Source organism: Tenebrio molitor, chromosome 6 (assembly GCF_963966145.1).
Source record: "Tenebrio molitor chromosome 6, icTenMoli1.1, whole genome shotgun sequence".
NCBI lineage: Eukaryota > Metazoa > Arthropoda > Insecta > Coleoptera > Tenebrionidae > Tenebrio > Tenebrio molitor.
The window spans coordinates 16,813,836-16,836,609 of NC_091051.1; the positions used below are offsets into that span (position 1 = coordinate 16,813,836).

At 35.8% G+C, this 22,774-nt stretch overlaps 1 protein-coding gene and 3 long non-coding RNA genes across 4 annotated transcripts; 2 read left to right on the forward strand and 2 right to left on the reverse strand.

Moving 5' to 3' along the window:
- The first annotated feature begins 1,852 nt into the window (after window positions 1-1,852).
- Window positions 1,853-6,362, forward strand: LOC138132444 (uncharacterized). The gene is made up of 2 exons (XR_011160087.1): window positions 1,853-5,982; window positions 6,034-6,362. It is a non-coding gene; the product is annotated as an uncharacterized lncRNA (long non-coding RNA).
- Window positions 6,168-15,274, reverse strand: LOC138132440 (mucin-22-like). Its single transcript, XM_069049919.1, has 3 exons — window positions 15,132-15,274; window positions 6,951-15,080; window positions 6,168-6,893 (listed from the first exon to the last, which is right to left on the reverse strand). Exons 1-2 carry the CDS (start codon window positions 15,165-15,167, stop codon window positions 7,053-7,055), a joined length of 8,064 nt encoding a protein of 2,687 aa, XP_068906020.1. The 5' UTR covers window positions 15,168-15,274; the 3' UTR covers window positions 6,168-6,893; window positions 6,951-7,052.
- LOC138132447 (uncharacterized) lies at window positions 15,261-22,644 on the forward strand. The gene is made up of 2 exons (XR_011160089.1): window positions 15,261-15,499; window positions 19,142-22,644. It is a non-coding gene; the product is annotated as an uncharacterized lncRNA (long non-coding RNA).
- On the reverse strand, window positions 21,056-21,883 carry LOC138132445 (uncharacterized). Its single transcript, XR_011160088.1, has 2 exons — window positions 21,732-21,883; window positions 21,056-21,676 (listed from the first exon to the last, which is right to left on the reverse strand). It is a non-coding gene; the product is annotated as an uncharacterized lncRNA (long non-coding RNA).
- Window positions 22,645-22,774: the final 130 nt, after the last annotated feature.

The window sequence follows — 22,774 nt, forward strand, 5'->3', positions numbered from 1 at the left end:
GTGCATCAAGTTTCTTTTTCAGAAGCTTCACTACGTAGCCTAATATAGTTCGACACCCAGGTAAATAAAAGATTTACTTTTTATACTATTTGACTACTACTGCTACTACTACTATTGCCTATTCTGGTTTGAAAAAATTACCAACAGAAATCTAGCTGCAAAGAAATGTATTATTGTAAAATGTTTTAAATCTGTTTTTGATGCAATCATAAATTGCTTTCTCGTCACTCCTTGAAGAAATTTCTAAAATTTTTCTCATTGCAGTTATTGACATTCTATCACTTGTAGATGCCTGAATCTTGAGTTGATTTAAAATTTGGAATAAATTAACCATCAAAGTTTATACCCGCCTATGGGTAAGGGCGAAAATTTTCTGTTGTGATAGAAACAGAGCTTTGTTAAAAACTTCCATTGTTATAGAAAAAAATAAATAATCAAAATTTAGATTCTCATGGTTACAAAAAATTGAAACTAGTTAATCACACAAAACGAATCTTTTGGTAAAAATTGTGGGACAAAAAGTCTTGGAATACTTTTACGAATTTTACAAAATGTTATAGAGAAAAGTTTCATAAATTGGCGAGTTCTTTCACACACACGTATTTCAGAAACACCCTGTAGACATCAGAATTAACGAAACCAAACATATATGACAAACTTACATTATTTAAATGAAACATTGACAGTGTAATACAGAAGAAGCTTACAAGAACATGCACAATTAATGTTATAAATATTAACAGGTATTTGCGTGAAAATAGCACCCATTTTGACAAAGGTATTAGGTTTATAGCACCTGTTTCTAAACAATTTTATAGATAGTATTTATAGTAGATAGTGTAGCTTGTATATGAATAATCATCCATTGGGAAGTCATCCTTTTTCACTACAAGAGAAATCGTTACCTCCTGGAGGAACATACAGATAACGTAGTGGTTTTCACGTTGTTGTAATCTCTGTTGTGGCAGTTAAACAAAATCTTTGGTAAAAACGCTGAAAAGATATAATTACAAATCAAAAAGAATCCTTTGATAAATGTAGGTATTTCACGAATGATAATCAGACCAGCGGAATTGAAAATGCAACCCACAATACATTTCCAAAGTTAAGGTGGATATTTTAAATATCGTATTGTTTTAAAATAAAATTAAGAATCCATAATGGCTTTGCTTCCAATAATTTTATTTGTCACAACTGACATTTACGAAAAAGTTAAAATACGACGATTAAAATGTATTCCAACAATGAGAAAACAAACATGATCCTGATTTATGGCGAATGTAATAAAAATGCAGACAATAAAAATTTTTCCAAAAACTTTTCGTTTTTTCACAATTTCATTTAACCAAGCGAATGACGTTTATTTCAAAATTTATGAAACTGCCCAGTTAACCACGTTTTATGTTTTTTTAAATCAAAAGATAAATATCCACGTTAACTTTGTAAGTGTATTGTGGGTTGCATTTTCAATTGCGTCGAGCTCATCATCACTCGTAAAATACCCTTTATGTCAAGATTACGAAAAAACCCATTATCTAAAACTGAAGAAACGATTTTTTTTTGCCAAAATAAAATGTCTGGGAAATAGTAGAATAGTAGTTCCTTGGAGCTGAATGATGCAAAGTTTGGACTTCTGCTTTGGAAAAACCAATTCGGATGAAAGGTAGCTTCTGCAAACTTGGGGAAATGTTTGATTAAAAAAGCGTGTTTTTCAACATAAAGCCCTGGTTGATAAATGTTAAATGTCCCTTTTCCGAAATATTTTTAATATTTTTTTACCTTTCATTAATGAAATTTACATGTTTAATACTGATTTCTCATTATTTTATAAATATACAGGGTGTCCCAAAAATTGCGAACAAACTACTTGCTACCTTATCGAGGATGTTTAAATGTACATGAAAAAAATATGGAAAAAATGTTTCCGACAAAAAAATCAATTATTTTTATTATTATTATTAACGGTAATACAATGTAAAGAAAGATAGGTATATTCGTACATCATTACCTTGAAATGTTACCGTAGTGGATTTAAAATAATTTTTTCGATTTCCAAAGCTTCTAAATTCTCTATTATGCAAGATTAGATATTTGGTAGTGAGTAATCTTGTACTTTGTGATAATATGTACGATGAAAGGTAGCTGCCATGACAATTTCATACATATATTTCAAAATAATTGACCTGTTAAGTGCCACTTTCAAAGACCGCCAAATCAGCAAATAAGTCCAATAGAATTTTTTTAACATTTTTCTGACGTTTACGGTAATCTCTTCTACACCGTAGTGCACCGTTAGTACGCCATTTTTGGGACACCCTGTATAATGTGGTGATAAAGTAAGGAACAAAATTTATAATTGCGTTATTTATCTTTTCAAGCAAAATGCTCGGACAGGTCAATTTTATTTTTTAATTAGCCATCTTATGACAAAAATTTTACTTATGACGTCATGTATTTTTGCACTTCAAGGAGCTAACTGCAAAGAATATTATGAATTTTTTTAGAAGAATGGGACAAAGAAAAGTGAAAATCAAACAAACTATAATTGATAATTCTTTTATGTATTAACTTTTTGATACAAGACGCCGTACAGCACCTTCAGTGACGTTACACTTTATCTTGTCATATAAATATGTTATTATTATTTGCCTTACTTATTATATTTATTTACCATGTAAATGAATAGCTCTGTGGAGTAATACTACATATGTATTATGAGTACATCTACTATTACAACAACAATAACAAGTTCACGTTGAGCTTTGTGAATGATTTTACTTGGAAAAAAAAACTTTGGGGCAACTTGTTTTGGTTGGGACGCAAGTATTTAAACAGCTGTAAATAAAATTAACGTAAAGTAAATACCGACCAATGAAAACAATGTTGTCGACTATTTGTTCATGCAAATGACGCGTACCAAACTCGAAGGAACATTTTAACAAGAGAAATTTTCTTTTCGACTTAATTTCATTCATGTTAACTTTCTACCCCCAAGTTTGTTGACTCTCGCGAATTTTTACCATTTTTTTCAGCTCCTTTAAAATGCAGCAGCGCTGTTTTTACGTAATTGCACTTAAAACACTTGCGCCAAATATCAGACGTCGTAAATAATGGATCAGTTATTTAACATCTGTTTCATAAGATGTTTCGTGTCGTTATAGCATGTTAAATTGGGTTTCGCCGTTAATTCCACGGAAATAATAGATGCATTAAAATACGCGATCAAGCTTCCTAAACCTCGATTAATTAATTTAAGTAGATGTAACATTCGCAGCTGACATCAAAGATTGTAAATCTAATCGTCGCAGCATTTGATACATCAGATCGCAGTTTACTCATCCCAAATGTGTGCTTTCTAAATTCTAAACCTGCTTACCCCATTCGAGTTTTCTCTATACCCTTCTGTCACAAATGACGGAGCGATGCGACGTGACATCATCAATTATTACTTATCTCCAGAGGGGTGCATATGAGAAAGATGTAAACTGTCTCTAAATTATTCATTGTTGTAGGCGTACAGTCTTATGTTTTTATTGGCGAGGATTATATCGAAATCGGCGAACTCAGAAACACTTGCACAACGCAAGAACTCTTACGATAGTCCAGATTTTGGGGAATTTTGTCACAACCTTTGCGAAATTTGAATAATTCTTCGTGCCAGTGAAATCGAAAATTGTTGTGCATTGTTGTCGGGAGTAAATCGACATTAATAAAAAATTATTCCAGTCGTTGACTTCAATCGACTGATGCAACACTGTAATGCTGTTCTAATAACAACAATTTTCAACCGTTCTGAAGATTACTTCATAAACGAAGCACAACCTTATTAAGAGCCGATTGTACGAACAATGAGACGTCGTAGGTGTCCGACTAGGCCGGTGAGATCAAGGTTACAGTGCTACTAAGCCATAATTTATGGCTTATGGATCTGATTCACACCTGCTGCCGTCCATTGACTCTCGAGTACCAAACAAGCACCTCTTCCTTACCTCATCTCGTTTCGCCAAAACAATTGGAAAGTGGTGTACAACTGGAGAAATATGCGAAGCGACCGCACCACCACTGTTCAATACAAATTAGCATCGGTGTCCAAACATCCAAACAATTCCTCCGGTTCGACTGACGATTTCCCAATAATACCGCAACTTGGTCGGATGGCGACGAGCTTTGAATACAGATGCGGACAATTAAAAAGTGGGCGAAGTAGTGAAAATGCGAATAGGGTGTGTTACGCTGGGTCGAATTGTTATGCAGACGGTTGTGGAGGCACACGGATTGCATTAAGGCTAGCGTTTAGACAATTTCTTGAACGTGCAATTTAGCTAAAGTCGTAGATATTTTTCAATAAAAAACGCACCTGGAAATTAAAATCATTTTGACTGCACCAAAAAATAATTCGAGTTTTCTTTAGTCGAACAAATGAACTGGGGAAACTGAAAATAAATAAATTTTAAATATTGGAACCAAGACGACAGCACCGTAAAAAAGAAACGACATCGATGATGACTTGTCGTCGTTAGTGTAGCAAAGATATTTTAACTACTATCTACTCGTATTTAACTTCACTTTTAACAGTGTGATTATTACTAATTATTAACTATCGGGCGTTCAAATGAAATCCTGGACTGAGTAGGCGTTGGAAAAATTAAACCGTTTAGAACACTGTAAAGTTTGAATTTCCCGCCGTTTGACACGAATGACATTTGTTTATGTTTAATCGGGACATCATTGAAGATGTTTGTTTTCAGCAAAGGGTGCCCTTAGATATTTGCTTCAAGAATAGGAATCGTTACGTTATTCTATTTTTGATGTAAAACATTGCAAAGAAAGAAAAAAAGAAAAAAATTTTTGGCTCCTAATTTTAGGTTAGCTGTCAACATGCTCCAATTAATCTACGCTTTACCTATTGTGGAGTTCTACCACTTGTTATTGTTAAAATATCTACACAACTTCACAAAGTCACCCTGTATAATGAAAAATATAAGAATCTTTTTTGTTCGACATTGTCAGAATTTGAGAATTTTCTCCTATGTGAACGGATTTTGATAAATGTCACAACTTGTCAAAACGAAACGTCAAGCTAATTTTAAAGGTTTTAAGCGATTTGGAGCTTTTAAGGGACTCGTCGAACAAAAAAACGTTGTATTCAACTCGTTCGTGTGTAAATTGGACCTTTTTTGGCACTCATGGGCCTTTAAAACGCCCAATTTACACACAAACTCGTCAAATAAACTACTATTATGTGTGTTGCAATAAATGTTGTATAAATATTATTATAAGATAAAACAGAACAAATTAAAAATCGTCAAACTGTTCTATCGTTTCTTTACTAAGATTACTTTTGACGATGAATGATTTTTTCCTTTATTAAAAAATTTATTTTTTCTTGCGGATGTAAATCTTAAAATTTGACGTTGAGGGTAAATAAAATGCTCGTGATTTATTTATTTATGACCGTCTTAAAAGCATGAACTCTCTGAAGGGATTTCCCTAGGTAAACAGTAACAGCAGTAACGTTAATTTTAAGTTATTGTGGTTTGTACCCCACATTTCTTACAATTTTGCATTTATTATTAATAAATAATCTTTGAACAACTTCAGGTCTGATATAAAAAGAAAACACACTGAGACGGCAGCTTTAAATTTAGCAGGAAACGAAGTTTTCAGGTGTAACGTGAAAAGATGAAACTCTACTCGTAAAATAAAGTATCAAAAGTTTTCGTTATTGTCATTCCGCCAAACAAACTTCAAAATTGATAATTTTTGGACATTTTTGATGAGTTAATTAATGAGTCAGGGGTGTAGTGGATCACATCTAAAAATAAGAATTGTTGCGGGACATTGAATCACTTAGGCAATAACCGCTTATCTAAATTACTGGATAAATATGAGTTGCACAAACGCACAACAGTATCATTGTTCATCCGGAATGTGTAAGTGGTTGTGGGGTTTCGGCGGCTCCGCTGCTAAATCTTCGTACGGGTGAGTCCCGACTTAATCTCGTCGATTCGTCTATCGAATTTGAAGTTTCAGGATGAACCCGAACGGATCGCGCAAATCCAGCGTGGCCGACATCCCCGGATCAGAGCAGGAAGCGAAAGTGGAGTCCCCGGCGGAGTCTTACAGAGTGACGCAGGACAGCTAGCTCGAAATAATGAGTGCTACAATAAAAGTCTCGTCATTTATTGATGGCGAAATGTAATCACGCATCACGTTATTTGCTTTACATAAAAGAGAAACTGCAGTTCCCGATTTCCATCGCACGAAATTGTGGTCACATATTCGTAGTTTGTACAAAATAAATATGTAAAAGCGTCGTTTTCTAAACTAATAAATCTGTACGTTTACTTTTTATAAATCGACATCTGTTTTTTGATACATTCGCGAGCCGCTTTTCTCGAACATTTTCCTTCGTCCGAATCGAAAGCGAATCCCTTCGGACAGGTCACTTCTATCGGGTCCATCTCGTTGTGGAAGCAAATGTAAAATTGGCGACAACTGTTGGGATTTGCAAAACTGCCCTCGCGCTCGCAAACAAAATTTTTGAAGTGGTTGCTTTCTGCGTCTCCCGAATGGCAATGCTCGCAGTGCTCGCAGCGCTTCTTGAAATTTCTGTTGTTGCACTTACAGTTGCAGTTGCACTTGCTCTTCTCCAGTTTTTCGTCGGTTCGGTCCTGAGTTTCTAATTTGTCGTCGGAGAGTTTACGATTTTTTCGGAGTTTCTGTTCCAAGTTCCTTTTCAGAAGCTTAATCAGATAATCTTTGCTCCTGTAATTTCTGATTTTCTGGACGAATGGGTGGAATAAAGGATTGTCTGAGTTAAAATCCATAATTTTGTTCTGGGACATTTCAAGTGATAAGATTAGGAAGACAAAACTGCCGATCAGAATTGTCTGAAATCATTACAAATATGTACTAATCAAGAAAAATTACATCAGAGATCTCTTTACCTGAAATATAGACATACAAATTAATAAAACCCATCAAATATGACAAACTTATATTATTTAAAAATGACACATTGACAGCATGAAACAAAACATTATCATACCTTATTTTAACAAACTACAAGGACATTCATAATTAATGTTACAAATTTGAATACTTGGGTCAAAATAAGACCCACTCGGACAAACGTACTTAGTTTGTACAAACGAACCGTTTCTTAACAAATTACATAGGTAGTAGCTGCTACATGATACATCCAATTGATTCAGAAATCTTCCTTTCTCGCTACAAGTGAAACCATTAATTTTTGGAGGGACACAGGGATCAAGTGTTGTGCTTCTTGTCGCTGTAATGTCTGTTGTTGTTCTTAAACAAGGACATTGGTAAAGAATGCTGCAAAGCTGTAAGTCCGGATCGAAGAATGAACCTTCTGGACAAGAGTATTCCGTTTGAATAAAAGATCCATTCCGTAACAGTGAACACAGAAAATACGTCATGCAGGTTGGATCCTTCGGATTGAAGAAACGACCTTTCTCTGAGCAAAGGAATTCTTCAGTAGAGTTATTAGTAGCGAGACAATCTGATGTTGTGGTAGAAGTGGGAATGGTTGTTGACGAAGAAATATCAGTGATTTCAGACGATGTTGTTGTAGTTGATAATGTTGTTGATTGATTAGTAGTACAAGGGCACTGATATAAAATACTGCAAAGTTGAAGTTCTGGATCGAAGAAAGATCCCACGGGACACGAATATTCGGTTTGAATAAAAGACCCATTTCTTAGTAACGAACACAAGAAATATGTTGCACAAGTTACATCTCTCGGATTAACAAAGCGACCCTTTTCAGAACAAGCAAAGTCTTCAAGGTTGTCTTGAGTGGCGAGACAAATCGATGTTGTCGTTGTAGAAGAACTAGTTGTTGATAAAGGCATTTGACTAGTTGACGTTTTCGTAGTTTTAGTCAAAGATGTTGTTAACGAAGTACTTTCTGTTGACTGAGTACTTTGACAAGGACACTTGTAGAGAATATTGCAAAGATGAAGTTCTGGATCAAAAAAAGACCCTGCAGGACAGGAATATTCGGTTTGAATAAATGATCCATTCCGTAACAAAGAACACAGAAAATACGTCGTACAGGTTTCATCCCTCGGATTGAAGAAACGACCTTTTTCTGAGCAAATGAACTTCTCTGTATAGTTTTGTGTAGCAAGACAATCTGATGTGGTAGAAGTGAGAATGGTTGTTGATAAATAAACGTCAGTGGTTGATCCTTTTGTTGTAGTTGACAATGATGTTGTTGACTGATTAGTAGTACAAGGGCACTGATATAAAATACTGCAAAGTTGAAGTTCCGGATCGAAGAAAGATCCCAAAGGACATGGATATTCGGTTTGAATAAAAGAGCCATTTCGTAGTAACGAACATAAAAAATATGTCGTACAAGTTGCATCTTGCGAATTAACGAAACGACCCTTTTCAGAACAAGCAAAGTCTTCAAGGTTCTCTTGAGTAGCGAGACAAATTGATATCGTAGTTGTGGAAGAAATTGTTGTTGTTGATGAAGGCATTTGAGTAGTTGATGTTTCCGTAGTTTTAGTCAAAAATGTTGTTGAACTAGAAGGTTCGACAGTTGTCTCTGTTGATAATAAAGTACTTTCTGTTGATTGAGTACTTTGACAAGGGCACTGGTAGAGAATATTACAAAGATGCAGTTCTGGATCGAAAAAGGATCCTGCAGGACAGGGATATTCAGTTTGAATAAACGATCCATTCCGTAACAGGGAACATAGAAAATAAGTCGTACAAGTTGGATCTCTCGGATTGAAAAAGCGACCTTTCTCTGAGCAAATGAACTCTGCTGTGTAGTTTTGACTAGCAAGACAATCTGATGTTGTGGTTGAAGTGAGAATGGTTGTTGATGAAGAAATTTCAGCGGTAGACGATTTTGTTGTAGAAGATAATGGTGTTGTTGACTGATTACCAGTACAAGGGCACTGATATAAAATACTGCAAAGTTGAAGTTCCGCATCGAAGAAAGATCCCAAAGGACATGGATATTCGGTTTGAATAAAAGAGCCATTTCGTAGTAACGAACATAAAAAATATGTCTTACAAGTTGCATCTTTCGGATTAACGAAACGACCCTTTTCAGAACAAGCAAAGTCTTCAAGGTTCTCTTGAGTAGCGTGACAAATTGATGACGTAGTTGTGGAAGAAATTGTTGTTGATGAAGGCATTTCAGTAGTTGATGTTTCCGTAGTTTTAGTCAAAGATGTTGTTGAACTAGAAGGTTCGACAGTTGTCTCTGTTGGTAATAAAGTACTTTCTGTTGATTGACTACTTTGACAAGGGCACTGATAGAAAATATTGCAAAGATGGAGTTCTGGATCGAAAAAAGACCCTGCAGGACAGGGATATTCGGTTTTAATAAACGATCCATTCCATAACAAGGAACATAGAAAATAAGTCGTACAAGTTGGATCTCTCGGATTGAAGAAGCGACCTTTTTCTGAACAAATGAACTCTTCTGTATAGTTTTGACTAGCAAGACAATCTGATGTTGTGGTAGAAGTGAGAATTGTTGTTGATGAAGACATTTTAGTGCTAGATGATTTTGTTGTAGAAGACAATGGTGTTGTTGACTGATTACTAGTACAAGGGCACTGATATAAAATATTGCAAAGTTGAAGTTCTGGATCGAAGGAAGATCCCACAGGACACGGATATTCGGTTTGTATAAAAGATCCATTTCGTAGTAAAGAGCACAAAAAATATGTTGTACAAGTTACATCTCTCGGATTAACGAAGCGACCCTTTTCAGAACAAACAAAGTCTTCAACATTGTCTTGAATAGCGAGACAAACTGATGTCGTAGTCGTAGAAGAAATTGTTGTTGATGATGACGGAATTTGGCTAGTTGTTGTTTCCGTAGTTTTAGTCAAAGATGTTGTTGAACTAGAAGGTCCGACAGTTGTTTCGGGTGTTAATAAAGTACTTTCTGTTGATTGAATACTTTGACAAGGACACTGGTAGAGAATATTGCAAAGATGGAGTTCTGGATCGAAAAAGGATCCTGCAGGACAGGGATATTCAGTTTGAATAAACGATCCATTCCATAACAGGGAACATAGAAAATAAGTCGTACAAGTTGGATCTCTCGGATTGAAAAAGCGACCTTTCTCTGAGCAAATGAACTCTACTGTATAGTTTTGACTAGCAAGACAATCTGATGTTGTGGTAGAAGTGAGAATGGTTGTTGACGAAGAAATATCAGTGGTTTTAGAGGATTTTGTTGTAGTAGACAGTGTTGTTGATTGATTAGTAGTACAAGGACACTGATATAAAATACTGCAAAGTTGAAGTTCTGGATCGAAGAAAGATCCCACAGGACACGAATATTCGGTTTGAATAAAAGACCCATTTCGTAGTAACGAGCACAAAAAATATGTTGTACAAGTTACATCTCTCGGATTAACAAAGCGACCCTTTTCAGAACAAGCAAAGTCTTCAAGGTTGTCTTGAGTGGCGAGACAAATCGATGTTGTCGTTGTAGAACGACTAGTTGTTGATAAAGGCATTTGACTGGTCGACGTTTTTGTAGTTTTAGTCAAAGATGTTGAAATAGAAGATCTCACACTTGAATCTGGTGTTAACGAAGTACTTTCTGTTGACTGAGTACTTTGACAAGGACACTGGTAGAAAATATTGCAAAGGTGCAGTTCCGGATCGAAAAAAGACCCTGCAGGACAAGGATATTCTGTATGAATAAACGATCCATTCCGTAACAAAGAACACAGAAAGTACGTCGTACATGTTACATCCCTCGGATTGAAGAAACGACCTTTTTCTGAGCAAATGAACTCCTCTGTATAGTTTTGAGTAGCAAGACAATCTGATGTTGTTGTAGAAGTGAGAATGGTTGTTGATAAAGAAACGTCAGTGGTTGATCCTTTTGTTGTAGTTGACAATGATGTTGTTGACTGATTAGTAGTACAAGGGCACTGATATAAAATACTGCAAAGTTGAAGTTCTGGATCGAAGAAAGACCGTGCAGGACAAGGATATTCTGTTTGAATAAACGATCCATTCCGTAACAAAGAACACAGAAAGTACGACGTACATGTTACATCCCTCGGATTGAAGAAACGACCTTTTTCTGAACAAATGAACTCTTCTTTATAGTTTTGATTAGCAAAACAATCTGATGTTGTGGTAGAAGTGAGAATTGTTGTTGATGAAGAAATTTTAGTGCTAGATGATTTTGTTGTAGAAGACAATGGTGTTGTTTGATTAATAGTACAAGGGCACTGATATAAAATATTGCAAAGTTGAAGTTTTGGATCGAAGAAAGATCCCAGAGGACACGGATATTCGGTTTGTATAAAAGATCCATTTCGTAGTAACGAGCACAAAAAATATGTTGTACAAGTTACATCTCTCGGATTAACGAAGCGACCTTTTTCAGAACAAACAAAGTCTTCAACATTGTCTTGAGTAGCGAGACAAACTGATGTCGTAGTCGTAGAAGAAATGGTTGATGATGACGGAATTTGGCTAGTTGTTGTTTCCGTAGTTTTAGTCAAAGATGTTGTTGAACTAGAAGGTCCGACTGTTGTTTCGGGTGTTAATGAAGTACTTTGTGTTGATTGAGTACTTTGACAAGGACACTGGTAGAGAATATTGCAAAGATGGAGTTCTGGATCGAAAAAAGACCCTGCAGGACAAGGATATTCTGTTTGAATAAACGATCCGTTCCGTAACAGAGAACATAGAAAATAAGTTGTACACGTTGCATCTCTCGGATTAACAAAACGACCCTTTTCAGAACAAGCAAAGTCTTCAATGTTGTCTTGAGTAGCAAAACAAATTGATGTCGTAGTCGTAGATGAAGGCATTTGAGTAGTTGATGTTTCCGTAGTTTCAGTCAAGGATGTTGTTGAACCAGAAGGTTCAACAGTTGTCTTTGTTGTTAATAAAGTACTTTCTGTTGATTGAACACAAGGGCACTGGTAGAGAATATTGCAAAGATGGAGTTCTGGATCGAAAAAAGACCCTGTAGGACAGGGATATTCGGTCTGAATAAACGATCCATTCCGTAACAGTGAACACAGAAAGTACGTTGTACAGGTTGGATCTCTCGGATTGAAGAAGCGACCTTTCTCTGAGCAAATGAACTCTTCTGTATAGTTTTGAATAGCAAGACAATCTGATGTTGTAGTCGTAGAGTAAATAGTTGATAAAGAAGACTTACTAGTTGATGATCCAGTCAACGATGTCGTTGAATGAGAAGGTTCAGCAGTTAAAGTGCTCTCTGTTGTTTGACTACTAATGCAAGGACAATTATATAAAATACTGCAAAGTTGAAGTTCTGGATCGAAGAAAGATCCTGCAGGACACGAGTAAGCTGTCTGAATAAAAGATCCATTCCGTAGTAACGAGCACAAAAAATATGTTGTACAAGTTACATCCTTTGGATTGACGAAGCGTCCCTTTTCAGAACAAATGAAGATTTCTGTGTTATTTTGCGTCGCAATACAAATTGATGTTGTAGTCTTGGTAGAAGTTGCTGTTGGTGTTGATAACGAAGTCTCGGTAGTCTCTGTTCGTGAAGTTGTTGAGATGGATGAATCCGGAGTTGTCAAGGATGTACTTGTTGAGTTAGTCGTAGGACAAGGGCACTGATACAAAATACTGCAAAGCTGTAATTCTGGGTCGAAGTAAGATCCTGCAGGACATGGATATTCAGTTTGAATAAAAGTTCCGTTTCGTAGTAATGAACAAAGAAAATATGTTGTACATGTTATGTCCTTTGGATTAAAAAATCTTCCCTTTTCCGAACAAATAAAATTTTCTGTGTGGTTTTGATTTGCAAAACAAATCGTAGAAGTGGATGTAGTTAGAGAAGTAGTTGTTATCCTTTCTGTTGAAGAATGTGAAGATATTGTTGACTGCCAGTCAGTTGTGGTAGTACCAGAGCAAGGACACTCATACAGTACACTACACAGGTGTAACTCTGGGTCAAATCGAGACCCTAAAGGACAAGAATATTCAGTTCGTATAAAAGATCCATTACGTAAAAGAGAACACAAAAAATATGTAGTGCAAGTAAGATCTCTGAGATTGAAGAATCGACCTTTTTGAGAACAAACAAACTCTTCCGTTCCGTTTTGTGCAGCGAAACAATTTGAAGTGGTTGATGTGATAGAAGTAATTGCAGTCGTTGAGTTATTTTTGTTTGAAGATTGTGTTGTGGAAAATTGAGCGGTCGAAGAGTAAGTTGTTGTGGTAAGACTACAAGGACAGCGGTACGAGACACTGCAAAGGTGAAGATCTGGATCAAAAAATGAACCCAAGGGACAGGAGTACTCTGTCTGAATGAAAGAACCATTTCGAAGAAGTGAACATAGGAGGTATGTGTAGCATGTTGCATCTTTGGGATTGAAAAATCTTCCCTTTTCAGTACATATAAACTCCCTACTAGTATTCCAAAAGGCATAACAGAGTGAGGTGGTTGTTGAAAGAGATAGTGTTGATGAGGCAGTTGACGTTGTTAGTGCTTTAGTGGTAGTCTCAACTGTTGAAGACAAGGACGTACAAGGACAATTGTAGAGTACACTGCAGATGTGAAGTTTTGGATCGAAGAATGACCCCAAAGGACAAGAATACCCGGTTTGAATAAAAGAGTTATTGTGCAGAAGCGAGCATAAAAAATATGTGGTGCAAGTTTTATCTTTAAGATTAACAAACCGGCCTTTTTCAGAACACACAAATTCTGGTATATTTTCTTGTGTTGTGTTGCAGTTAATAGTTGTTGTAGTTGGTGCAGTTGATGAAGATCTGGTAGTCGTAACTCTGGTTGTTGTTGAACATGGACACTGGTACAAAGTGCTGCAGAGATGTAGTTCTGGATCAAAGAGTGATCCCAAAGGACAGGAGTATTCAGTTTGGACATAAGAACCCTTTGTCAAAAGAGAACACAAAAAATATCTTGCGCATGTTACATCCTTGTTATTAACAAAACGACCTTCTTTAAAACATTTAAACTTGTCTTCTGCGACGGTACACGTTGGGTATTTAGTAGTAGTTGTTACAGGAGAGTGAGTCACTTCATTGGTACAAGAACACTGATAATTACTACTACAAATGCGATTTGCGTGATCAAAATGGGTTCCATTTGGACAAACATATTCAGTTTTTAGGAAACTTCCACTTGGAGTTACAGAGCAAAGATAATATTTAGTACAAGTCGCATCATCTGGTTTTTTAAATCTTCCAATGTCTGTGCATTCAAAATTATCTTTTTGAGTAATGCAATCAGCAGACAAAGTTGTGGCGGAGTTTTTATCTGTGGGGCATTTGTAGAGTGAAGAACATTCTTCAAGTTTTGGATCAAACGTTCTTCCATCGCTACAAGAATATTCAGTTTTGATGAAACGACCATCAGGTAGTGCAGTACATAGATAATAACGCAAACATGTCGAATCTTGAGGGTCAGAGTATCTTCCAACATCAGTGCATTCGAATGTTGAACATGTGTAATCTTCTCTGCACGTTCCCAACGAAGGATCGAAGTAACTATTCTCGCAAGAATAAATTGTCTGAATGTAAGAGCCATTAGGCATTTGCGTACACAAAAAATAATTGGTGCAGAGAGGATCGTTAAGATCATTAAATCGTCCAACATCCGAACATTCAAAATCGTCAAGTGATGAGTTGCAAAAACATGAAGAGTCTTCTTTGCAGTCACCTTCCGCAGGATCGAATTTTTGCCCATCTGGGCAAGAATACGGAGTCTGGATAAACGTTCCATCAGGCATCAAAGTGCAAAGAAAGTAGCTTTTACAACAAGGATCATTGGGATCATCGTATTTTCCAATATCGTTGCAAATAAATGTAGATTTTTTTGTAAAAGAGTTTACGGTACTAGAACATACATAACTACTGGTACACGTACCATCTCCTGGACTATAGAATGAACCGTTGAGGCATTGATGGTACAGTTGTGACAAGCTGCCGTTCGAATTTTTTGAGCAGGTGTAGTATTTTGTACAAGTTGGGTCAAGTGCGTCTTGAAATTTGCCCTCGAGTTGACAAATTTGGGCAGATGCCGATTGGTTTGTTTGTTGCAAAAGCTACAAATAAGGCAACTAAGTTTAAATAGTATTTTCAAAAATTAGACTTACGATAAGAAACCAAATGAAAAAAATCGAAATGAACATTATGTCACTTTAAATGACGGCACTAATAAATTAGCAGAACGAAAAAACTTGCAAAATGTATTTCTTATTTGCATAATGATATAAATTGTTATTGTACGATCATGGATATAAAAGGATTATCAAGTTATTGCCCAAAGTGCTATAATTTTATTTTCGACAGATTATAAGAAGAACAAATCCTTTAGACAACAATTAAGCTTAATTGTACAATTGTCGGCGAACAATTTCAATTTCAAAAAATACCTTTACTACTTAGGAGAACTTTGGAGGTGTATTCGCAGTTGCCCGAAAACGATTTTTTTAAAGTGGTATCTACAACAATTTACATGCAGGTCAGTAGTGTACGACTTTCTTTTAATTATTCGTAGTTAATTGTTTGAAAACTCAATTATCTACAATTATGGTGTCCGTAAATAAAATTTACAATTAGAGAGGAAAACTCATTGCGCAAATTAAACTTTATCTAAATATTTAAGTGGAATTCCGGCTCGTTAAATTTGATTAAAAGCAGGTTATACGAAGGCACCGTAAAAATAAAATTAATCGAAAACATGAAACGCCACCATCAAAAATAATATCTGAAACGAGGAAATCAACAACGAACTCTTTACGACTCGCCGATAACTTCTTTATTGGAAAAAGGGCAATTATTGACACCATAAAATGTGAGATTATGTCCAGGAAGACTAATTCTGAATGAGTTTTGTCGGGGGTTTTCATTTTTTCCAGGATGTTCCAATGCTATTTGCTTTAGTATTTAATTGTGGGTAAGTTATACTGAGTGCTCCAAAATTCGCGGAACAACTCAGTAGGGGTAACGTCAATTTATATTAGAAAATGATGAGAAAAATAATAAATAAATTCTATTATCTTTTCTATTTTTCTATTATCTTTTAGATTTGAAAATATGGGGACTCAAAAGGTGCAGCTTTGATCTCGTTTATTTAAATATGAAAAATGACTATGACTATTTGTTTTTCACTAGCCAATGCTATAACAATACTGAAGGATTGTGATCAGATTTGCAATTATTTGCTTCATTATTTCCAGCATCTTATGTCGGTTTTACCTCAAATAACGTATGGCAACATGGCTTTGATTTTTCTTTCTTATCTCCATGGATACAACAAAAAAAAAATATTTGCAGACTATTGGAATACATAGAGGCCCGGTTGCATAAAGCTTAGTTAACATCGTGTTAGCTAACAACGCGTCAAGTCGTAAATCCGCCCATTTGATTGGCTGATTCAAATCCAATGTTAAATATCCCCCAATCAGATCGCTTGACAGCATGTTAACTTTAACAACGAATTGACATCGCTTTATACAACAGAGCCAGAATGTTTTTAAATGTTGTCACATTTAGTGTAGCAAGAATTTTGGGACACCCCTGATAGGTCAGTTGAGGTCTAATTGTCTAACATTTTTTAATAGCATAAATTTATAGTTTTTGACCAAAACCAATTGCTGTTCTCTTTGTACAAATTTCATTAAAATCTCATCTCTTTTTTACTTATACATGCGATTTCACGAGTGATAATGAGCCTGATGGAATTGAAAATGCAACCCATAATGCATTTGCAAAGTTAAGATGGATATTTGTTTTTTGATTTAAAAAACATAAAACATAGTTAGCTGTGCAGTTTCGTAAATTTGGACATAAACGTCATTCACTTCGTTAAATGAAATTATGAAAAAACAAAGATTTTTTGGGAAATTGTCTATTATCTGTATAAACGCGCAAGGGCAGAAGCATTTTATTATATCCGCCATAAATCGGGATCATGTCTGTTTTCTCATCGTTCGAATACATTTTAATCGTCCTATTTTAACTTTTTCGTAAATGTCAGTTTTGACAAATAAAATTATTGGAAGCAAAGCTGTCATAGCTTCATAATTTTATTTTAAAACAATACGATATTTAAAATAGCCACGTTCGCTTTATAAATGTGTTGTGGATTGCATTTTAAATTCCGCCGGGGTCATTAGGATCACTCGTGAAATACCCTGTTATATACAGGGGTATTCACGAGGGTACTTCTGAATTTTTTGCCGCAAGCCATTGTACACGTTGCAACAATCTCTTGATTTCAAATTTTGAAAATAATTGTTGTAACTGAATCCACGATGGCTCTTAGTCTTGTATCTTGACATTAAAGCAAAAAATCTGAAAAAAGACGGGCATGATCCCCATTTGAGAGTGTGGAAAGAATGCCGTCGCCGCTGCGGATCTTTACAAACGGATGGTAGACACTTCAAACACCTTTTACATTCACTTAATTTGTTCATATATTTGTTGAATTTAGTTTAATACAAGTTACCTGTCAATCTGACATTTCTGACAAATGTATCCAACTTACTTTGATTTCTAATTTAAAAGAAAACACATTTGATTTACATATCGTGCGTTCATTTAAATTTATCCTCAAAGTTGGAGAGTCGATTGAGAACGCACCACTCGTGTAAAAGCGTAGATTTAATCAGCTGATCTGTGATCCTTTATACTTATAGTGCGTTCACAATCGAGTCTTCAACGCCTACTTTGAGGATAAATTTAAATGAACGCACGATAGTATGTATGTAGTAGTGCACCGGTATTATTGGTTGCAGTAAAAAAAAAATCAGAAGTATATTTCTCCCAGAGCTGCAGCGGTTTTATGGCAGGGTACCATTGTATGTATAAACGTTAACAACAATAGGTTTAAACCGTAAGTACAACCCCTAATCGTAAATTCGTCCAAGTACTACCCTGTAAACTGACAGGTATAGAACGAAAATGATGATTGACAGGGGTCTGTTTATGTCGCGTATCGGCCTCTCAACAGGCGTAATAATTACTATTGCCCTGCCATAAAACCGCTGCAGCTCTAGGAGAACTATACTCCTCTCATGAATAACCTATATGTTGTATCATTGTCTACTTAGACAATGGTTGTATGAAATATATGTGAGTTATGCAACCAGATATACATTAAGGAATGAAGACCTTAACATAATACATTACATAAGATATCAAAACAATAACACTTATACCTACCTATTAATGCGAGTAGTAAAATTTATCATTTTCATAATTTTATTTAAAACCATAATAACCTATATGCCGTTCACGATTATTTTAAATACGCAAGAGGCCGCTGTATTTTTTTGTTAGATTGGCGTCAGGTCCTGTCATATGACGTTTCGATTTTAAATATTCGCATTGTTGTCAATTCCGTCATTAATTTAGTTAATAAGAATTTACCCAGAACTGCCCTACAAATATGTATGTTTCATTTCAATTACAATTTTACGATTATTGTTCCTAATGCGTTCAATTATTTAAAAAATGTAACAACTTGGGAGCAGTGTTCGGTTGAATTATAACCTAAAATAGATTTATTAAGACAAATCACAATACTGCCAACTAAAATGTCAGATTTTCATAGATAGTCCGAATTTGAAATAATCGTGAATGGTTTATAAATCACTAGTCTTTCGCGCAAATTAAAATATTTGGAAAATCGAACAAAACCCGCGAAATTGAACAAATGGGCCAAGTCGTGATCGTCATTGAATTGGTAAAAACCCCACGGTGTGTGTTTTTATACTAAATGACTAAAGATGTACATGGTGGACCTATGGGGTGAAATAAAAATACATAAGTCGGTGCGGGATGCATATATTTAATTTGTATAATGGCAGGCAATAAAAACTAGCCATCACCTTTCTGTCACAAATGTGTAATTATTAATGCTTTAATGACACTGACATTTAAATGATTACTAACTTTTTTTCCTGACCACTGTACATAACATGTGTTCAATTGAAAAGTTCATCAAATTGGCTTTGATTTTTATCGCTATTTTTGTCTAACCAACTTAATTTACGATGTTGTTGTCTCTTAAAAAATACAGTCATAGCCAACTTGATGAACAATTCAATTGAACACTTGTTACATACACGAATAAATGCATTCTCGTTTTCATTTACAGTATCGATCGGTTTGGAACTAGAACATAATAAATTTAACAATTCAGCCCAGAGACTTTGCATACACAAAAATTAACAACAGAATTGGTGAACCCTCGCTGTAAGAGGCTCGTTTAAAGAAATTTTCCTTAGTTGAGGTGGAACAAAGCTGAAGTAAAAGAACAAAGCGGCACCGCGAAACTAATGACATGATAATAATAACAGACACTGTAAATGGGATGAGTAAAAACCCCAAAAAATCATCCACAAATGATGGCGCACCATAATCTTTTATAATCGTTAAATTTATACAACATGGGACAAAAGAGTGAAAAAAAAAGACTTTAAAATTACAAAAACTAACGCCCTAATTGAATACTACGCTCTCTCTAACTCTCAGCTCTTCCGGATAACACGTGGTCCCCGATCGCAACGTTATTCTAGCTTTCGCCCCCCTATCTATTAATCTCTACATTACGGCGCGCTCGTCCCTATATAGTTCCTTCTAGTTTATTTCGGCAGCGGCAATTTGACAAACATATCAAAAGCATGTCCTTCAAAAACCAAAATTAAAGAGAATCATTATTTCATTTTCCGTACGGAATTAGAAGTTTGGTAATACATATGGTCGAAAAATCGTATCTAAATTAAGATCAAATTCTAATTTTCCTATGCTCAAAACGTAAAGAAAATTGATTTTCGGCATGGCAGGTGGTCTCTCTGTTTGTTTCTCTGTCTGTGGATTTCTCTTTTGCTCTCGTTATCTTCCGCCAAAATACATCGTCTTGATTTTTTTAATACAAAATGTTTGCTTCAGTAGGAGCTTTATGAGCGAGAGAGAGAGGAATAAGCGAATGGCACGGAAGGTTAAGGAGATATACACAAGAACAAGAAACAAAGTGAAAGTGGGAGAGAAACAAGCCCAATGGTTTGAGATGACCAAGGGAGTGAGACAGGGCTGCCCGCTCAGCCTCCTGCTATTTACGATATATGTAGCAGATATGACGAAATGTTAAAGAAAGCACAAGCGGGGAAGAGTGTGGTGGGTAGAGAGAAAGCTTGGAGCCTGGTGTTTGCGGATAACTTGGTAATTGTGGCAAAGAGTGAGAGAGAGATGAAGGAAATGATGAGCAGCTTGGGAAAGTATCGGAGGAAGAAAAAGCTAGAAGTGAATGTTAAGAAGACGAAGATGATGGTGTTCAATAAGAGAAAGAGGAAGGGCGAAGGGAATGAGTGGAAATGGGAAGGAAGTAAAATAGAACGATTAAACGGGTTCAAATACTTGGTGTATTATTATTCAAAGAAAAAGTCACGGATAAGGCACACATCAGAGAGATCGTAAGGAAAGCAAACAAGTGTGAGGAACAGGAGAGAGAAAGTTGGGAGGTGAGTTGAGCAGGAGAATGATGATGTTCTAGAGCATGATAGAGAGTATACTGATGTACGAGGCAGAGATCTGGCGATGGGAGGAACGTGAGGGGTAGAGAAAGTGCCAGAAAAATATTTGAGATGGGTGCTAGGAATGGAGAGAGAAACGCCAGGTTACATAGTAAAGGAAGAGTGCAAGAGAAATAGGCTGAGAGTGAAAGTGGGAAAGAGAGCGGCAAAGTTTGAGGACAAAATGAAAGAAACGAAAAAGAACAAGGAGGAGAAGGAGAGAGAGAAATACTACCAGAGGAACTGATATCCCAGTAAAGAGTGGAAAGATTGAGAACAAAAGGAAGATGGATGAATGTAGAGCTGAGTGAAGTGGAGGTAGCGAAATGATAGAGAGGGAGGGAACGGAACGAGGAGAAATACTGAATCAAGACGGAAGGGAGATAAGATGGATGACAGAGATTTGGAAGGTGAGGGAAAGGATAGAGAAGGAGAGGGGTGGGGGATAATTTAGTTATGTTTATCCTGTAAATAAGAATCCGAAAGCCCGTAGGGCAAAATAAAGTCTACAAACAGTAGACACTTCAGGCTTATCGATTTTGGTACTAGTTGAACCAGTGGTTTTCGAAATATTCCTAATATTCCTTTGCGGAAAATATTTGTTTTGGTAAGAATTTAATATCTATTATTTTTTGGATTAGCATTAGCCATTTTAAAAGTGTCAACTGTTATAAATTTATTTAAAGAAACCAAATTGTCTTAATTATTTTACAGTAATTTAAGGTTTTCATCTTGATATGGATAAAAATTTCTAATTCCTCTTATTTATTGATATCTACTTTCGTATCTATAAACTTTAATCATTTTGAAATCCCGCTAACAGCATCCACTCTGACACTGTTCTATAATTGGATACTGGTTGAGGATGCCCACGCACTGGATATATGTTTGTCTGCATGATTATCGCAGAAGCTATCGATGCAAACCGAAGTGTAATCGCATTGTTGAGTCGTAGGATTAAATCTCTGCAGAGTTCCACAAGTATAATCGTCTTTGATGTAGTACGTCCCCAAGATCAGACTGCAAGTGTAGTACTTCTTACAAGTTGGATCTCGCTGTTCTTTAAAGCTTCCAGGAGCCACGCAGTTGGTACCCCAAACTTGACACAGCCATGCCACCAGCTGAAATGTTAAACGAGTCTCATCCAGTGATAATTGAATTTGTAATTGCACTTACCACCACAGAGCACAATAAAATTTTCATTGTTAATTGCATTTGCTGCAGATTACAGAATGCACTCGATTAAATGTAGCAGTAAATGATATGGAGTCCCAAATATTTAATTTTGTTTAATAACTGCATCGCGAATTATAAGGATTAGAAAATGTAATTTACGTCAAAAGGGATTTATGATTAGAAAGTTTTAAAAATTGTGGTAAGTCAATTGTTAAATCAGGTATTAAAAGAGTTTGCATTTCCACGAAATTTTAATTTAGGAATACGAAAAATAAATCATGATAGGTGTTTTCAGAACGAGGTGTTGTCAGATATTTTATCGTTTTTATTTTTAAGCGGAAAATTTTTTGCTTGTGTCAATATTTACTCATCTGGATTGACATTCTCGTTTGTTGTGATAACGCTTAAATTGCTTATTTTTATGAAAGGTGCAACAATAATAAACAGCATTCCTAAAGAAGGTCTTTATTTTTGACAGCTTGGCAGTAACCAGCACCCTGGTTCAGGTAAATCTTGATTAAAATAACCCAGGGCACAGGTTCTAATCACCGGATAACGATTGTCAGTGGGCCCAACACATTCAATGAACGATTTACCGTCGATACTGTTGGGGTCAGCAATTTTTGTTACGGTGGAGGGCAAGTTATTGCAGACATCATCGATACAATGGGCTTGGACTGAACAGCGGTTAGTAGAAGGGTTGAAAATCGTAGTTTCTGGACAGATGTAATTCCTCACAATTAACGACCCACGGGAGTTAATACAAAGGTAATAACTTCTGCAAGTGGGATCTCTGTTTCTGTACCGCCCAGAGGATACGCAGGTCGTACTCTGCAAGAGATCTCCACCGACGATCGTCAAAATCTGAAACATCGCTTGACGAAAAGTACTCACAATTGTTGCAACTCACCGTCGTTGTATACAGCACGAACAAAATCATCGTCTCAATTGTCCTTACGCTTCAAAACTAATTAATATATACATTTGTGTATAAAAAATTCCGAAAATTGTATTGTTTCGTTTATTTACATGACATTGAAAAC

What these genes read in the sequence shown, in the direction of transcription:
- LOC138132440 (XM_069049919.1), bottom strand. Translation starts at nt 15,167, where the DNA reads ATGTTCATTTCGATTTTTTTCATTTGGTTTCTTATC. An exon ending in TTTTCATTTGGTTTCTTATC is followed by an intron (nt 15,081 to 15,131) that starts GTAAGTCTAATT and finishes CCTTATTTGTAG; the next exon opens with CTTTTGCAACAAACAAACCA.